The 5,186-nt window shown below is 41.7% G+C and overlaps 1 protein-coding gene across 1 annotated transcript in view; it reads left to right on the forward strand.

Annotated features, from left to right (window-relative positions):
- The window catches only part of gtdc1 (glycosyltransferase-like domain containing 1), a 13,366-nt gene that overhangs the window by 2,473 nt on the left and 5,707 nt on the right, over nucleotides 1-5,186 (forward strand). Inside the window, exons 2-5 of the mRNA XM_008404074.2 lie at nucleotides 1,864-2,051; nucleotides 2,406-2,579; nucleotides 4,865-4,933; nucleotides 5,005-5,094. Coding sequence (XP_008402296.1) covers nucleotides 1,864-2,051; nucleotides 2,406-2,579; nucleotides 4,865-4,933; nucleotides 5,005-5,094 — 521 coding nt within the window. The remainder of the gene's footprint in view (nucleotides 1-1,863; nucleotides 2,052-2,405; nucleotides 2,580-4,864; nucleotides 4,934-5,004; nucleotides 5,095-5,186) is intronic.

The following is a 5,186-nucleotide window of genomic DNA, read 5'->3' on the forward strand; positions in this document are numbered from 1 at the left end:
AACTTCAACCACTAGGGTCTGTACAAAAATCACCTTTCTCATTCTTACTAACTGGCAGTATGTGGTTAAAAGCTGAGGCGAAGTCAGTGTATTTATGGGTGTGGGTCTGTAGTAGTTTTTAGGTCAGACCCTGTTGAGCTCGGTTGGAAGACCTGAGGCTGAGGAGCAGCAGGATGAAGAGTTTTCTGCTGCTTTCAGACAGTGTGAAGCTGCTGATCTGATGGAGGATAACAGGATCAGTTTCATGTGCGAAGCCTCGGTCCCTGCTGCTGCTGCTGCTGACTCATTCTCTGACTGGTTTCACTGCAACATGAGCAGCAGCCATCACTGCTCTGAACTTTAAGATAACCAGACACAGGTGGGAGGTCTCTGAGTGCTTTCATCAGGAACTTCACTTCTTTGGTTCCGTCTCAGTTCACCTCCTAATAGACTAAGAGAGTCACAGGATGTTTGTACAGTAAAAATATATATTTGTTGTGATTAACTATTGAAACTYCACTCACCTGAAAAAATTCAGCATCCTACCCAAATATTTCATCCAAGGAATCCTTGCCATTGTGTTCTTATCCACATTTATGTAGCAATGATTGTGTTTCAACATATTGTGCAGATTTAGTAAAATCCACCGGATCAGGAGAACCTCTGTACAACTGTGGACCTAATTGTTGATACATAAATCTGAACTCAAACTAATCAATGTAAGTCTTTTTGGATCGGATGAGTCCAAATGTTGTTTTTGTTCTGCTTAAAACAACTTGTGACTTTTGTCAACCCGGTTTCTGAGAACAGATGGCTGTAGTTGGGTCCAGACCAGAGGCACTGAACCACATTAAGGTCCTGCAGCCAGACATTAGAGAMCCTATAAGGATGAGCGTGACCAGAACTGATCATCACAGTGGTCCACTTTGGTTACACCCTGGTGTGGATGATCCACAATGGTGATGGAAAACAAAATATTTTTGTGTTTTAATGTCTGTTTTTATTTATGAGATCTTACAGAATGTTGTTAATATTTAGTTTTCAGAACTATAGTCCAATATTCKTAAAGTTTCTGAGACATTTTCATCTGTTCATAATACACAGAAACTATCTGAAGGTCTTACAGTTTCAGCTTTAGTTGTCCTGCAGTACAGTAGATCCTGGGTGTTTGTGGAGGTTAGATCCGCAAACACCTAAAAAATAGCTAAAAATATCCCCTCTAAAAACACATAATCACAATAACCACTTCTATTATAAAGCCTAAAACACCAAAGATGCCTTAATATGTGTTAATACGTACAGTGGAAACTGTCTTTTCACAACAGCAGGAGCTAATGCCTACAGTCTTCCTTATCTTTGGGTTCAGCCAATCACCACCAAGGAAAATAAATGTTTCTCTTAGCAGCAAGTTCAGGTTTCACCATCGTGCTTCATAATTGCTTAAAAATAAGAACAACAGCATGGAGTGAAAAGAGAAAATGACAACAGCTAGAGAAGAAACTGGATAAAACAAGAAAGGTCACATCACCAGTTTGCCAGTATTTCAGATAATTAAAACAAAAAAAATCAATAATTATCAATATCAACTGATATGAAGTGCTTATACCATGGTACAATTTTCAGTCATTTTTTTGTCCATCCTTAGTGTCTCCCCTTGTTTTYACCCCAACACTCCTTAGTGTATGAAATGAATCAAAGTGGTGAAAAGACACAACCCTGAGGCGCTCCAGAGAAGGAGTCAAACTTCTTCCTGCCTGTCAGCTCCAAACTTGTGAAATGCTTTCAAGAAGTCGGTTTCCTCATCTTTATAGACCAATGGGATGTTTTTGTTTTTCTACCATTATATACATTTACTTAAATTGAAAGGTTTGATTTTTTTTTAAGTGTTTTGTTTTTCTCCACAGGGTTCTGTTTAGCAGCTCGGTTCTGAACCTGTGTGAGTTGGTGGCTCTCCGACCCGATCTGGCCCGGCTGAAGAAGGTCCTGTACTTCCATGAGAACCAGCTGGTCTACCCGGTCCGTAAAGACCAGGAGCGAGACTTCCAGTACGGATACAACCAGGTGCTCTCATGGTAACTCACCCAGCCCGACTGATCATTGATCACAATAATCAGAGCTTACTTTGACGATGTGAAGGCCCTCTGATTGGCTAGTGATGAGGAGCAATCTGATTGGTTGATTGTGTCTAATTAAAGTGCTTCAGGTTATTGATCAGCTGTCTGACTGTAAAACTGATTGTTGTTGATCAGCTGGCAGCTCATCAATAAGCCGCAGTTGCTCCGTCTTCTCTAACCACATTACGGCAGGGATCATTAGCAGACGTCTGATGGGACACTTAGAGTCCAATCAGTGTCCCAACCCGTCCTCAGGTTCTCTGGTTCTGTCCCCTCTGCTGTTCYGACCGGGTTTGTCTCTGGGTTCTGCAGCCTGGTGTCGGATGCRGTGGTCTTTAACTCTCACTTCAACATGGAGTCCTTCCTGTCCTCCATCGGCTCGTTCATGAAGAAGATCCCAGACCACAGACCCAAAGACCTGGACCAGCTGATCCGTCCAAAGTGTGTGGTTCTGAACTACCCGGTCCAGTTCCCTGACATCAGCAGGTGGGTTTAAGGTGCTTCACCGRCRTAAACTCACAATGGCAAAYATTTWTGSWGTTTTTTCTTGCATCAGTCTAACTCCTCACAATCCCTTTTTCATATTTTACTTATTTTCTATTCATTTCAGCATATATTTATTTTATTTATTATTACTGTTAGTGTTTTTTGTGCTTTGTATGTTAGTTCCTGAAAATATGCAGCTTGAAGTTGATGGTGCATACAATATGTTTATGCTGAACCTAATTGCAACCTGGTAAATGTAAACARCTTGGTTCTGTATGCAAAATATCAATCAGAAAAGTGGTTCTGATCTTGGTCAGTAAATGTAAAATAAAATCCTCAYGTCTAAGATTACGATTAAGTTTTCAAAGATCTGCTTATAAAGTTTTCAAGAGATGGATGCAGAATTGGATCAGATAAAAATATCAAAAACTTTGGCAACATTTAGTTGTTCCAAAGGACAGATCTGTGTGCTTCTTGTATTCAAACAGACATTTTTCCTTCCCTGTGTTTAGATATCAACTTTGTAGGTTTCTGTTGTTTTTTTCTTGCCGTCTTTTCTAAAAAAATTTAAAAAAATTGCAAATTCCGGAAAATATTTTCAAAAAGTGACTTTTAATTCAATCATCCCTTCTGTGAGTTTTATGTGGAGATTATGAGAATGTAGCCATTTCATCAYAGATTTGACCTGAACTTAAAGAAGCTGTGTTAAACAAAATGGCCACCATGGGCATGTTGACATCAYCCTGAACTTTGGAAACCCAAGGAGTGTATTAGCAAAAGAAATCTGGATCTTTCATAAATTAAATCTTAACAAACCAAAAATTTGATAAATTGTTAAAACTGATTTGTTGCCCAGCTCTGGTCTGTTGAGTTTTAAGAGAAAAGCTTCCTGTGTCATGTGACCTCTCATTTCTGGAGCTTTGTTCAGGTTCAGCCTCAAGCCATGAAATGTGGGCGGAGCCAACAGTGTGAAGGCCTTAGCTGTGTGTCTATGGTTGCCGTAACGACAACCTCCATCCATCAGTCGGCCTCTCATTATAACTGAATAGTAATCGAGTCCAGCTGAGAGAGACAGACGTTCCATCCATCATGGCTGCTGCTGAACCCCCGACTCCTCTGAGATCAATGAGGATGTCACGAGCAGCTGAGCGTTTCTTCTTCTACTGCCCCACTGCACAGCAAGGGATGGGTTCTGGTTCTGGTTTCAGTCTTCTGCATGTTCAAAGTGGAACRTGAAGTCAGAGATGATTAAATGTGCAAAAAAGTTCAGATCCAATTGTGGGAACAGCAATTGGATTAAACTTTTTCATTTCGACAAGTAATGTCAAGTTTATTTGTACAGAACATTTCAGCAACAAGGCAGTTCAAAGTGCTTTACACCATAAAAACATAATGCAGTAATCAATGAAACAAGAAATAAACATTAAATGCCATCATCCAGCAAATACACATCAAATCTGTTGCTCAGTTTTCCATTTATTATGGTTCAAAAGCAACAGGTGGGGTTTTGGTTTAAAGGAACTCTGTGTTTCAGCTGTTTTGCAGTTTTCTGGAAGTTTGTTCCAGATTTGTGGTGCATAGAAGCTGAACGCTGCTTCTCCATGTTTGGTTCTGGTTCTGGGGAAGCAGAGCAGAACCAGAAGATCTGAGGGGTCTGGAAGGTTGATACAACAGCAGCAGCAGATCTTTAATGTGTTGAAAACTAACGACTAAATGAAGATCAACGCATGAATGAGTTTTTCTGGAAAYGTCTCTATGTTCAGGTCTGAGTCCATCACTACATCTACATTTCAGACCTGATCTCTAGTTTCCAGCTGTACTGAAGCTGTGTGTTGATTCTGGATGATTCCTCTTTAGGTCCAAACATMCACACTTCAGTTTGTTTCTGCTCAGCTGGGGAACATTCTGATTTCAGACCCAAACTGCTGGATGAAGTCCTGTAGTTTAGACTCTGCAGTCCCTCCATGTTCTGCTCAGTGATCTGTCCTCCCTGCGGCGTCCCTCTCTGATTATTACCCCGATTATAAACCCCGGCAGCCTCGGCGGTCGCTGACCTTCATCTTTAATCAGACTCAGAGGTGACATCATCACTGTGATCATCAATAAGCTGATTGGTTTTACTGCCTGCAGTCAGACTGCTCATTCCTCAAATGGATCACTGAGTCCTGTTTTCCTTCGTCCTCAGAGAAACCGACGGACCTGGAGACACTCGTGTCCTGCAGTCCTCCTGTCCCTGTCTGTCTGGGTTCTGTTTGTGTAATTCTGGTTYTGGTTCTGTCTTTCAGTCTGCTGCCTGAACACAAACTGAGACGTCTTCGCCGTTCTGYAGAGACCAATCGGCAGCAGACGTCGRGGTAATCACATGATCAGCTCATTGGGTCGGATCGTCTGTAGTTTATCACAGCTGTTGGTTCTGACTTGATAGGGGTGAAGAGGATCCATCATCTGATCCCAGAACCGTTCTGACACCAGTGGACCAGGTGAAGCCTCTACACATTGTGTGGCCTCACAGGTGGTGAGTTCTGGTTCGACCCGATCCACTGCTGCTCTGTGCCGCTTTGCAGAACCTCCCTGAAAGTGTTGATCAACACATTAAACCAGTAAACT

The sequence above is a fragment of the Poecilia reticulata genome, linkage group LG2 (genome assembly GCF_000633615.1).
Source record: "Poecilia reticulata strain Guanapo linkage group LG2, Guppy_female_1.0+MT, whole genome shotgun sequence".
NCBI classification, from domain to species: domain Eukaryota; kingdom Metazoa; phylum Chordata; class Actinopteri; order Cyprinodontiformes; family Poeciliidae; genus Poecilia; species Poecilia reticulata.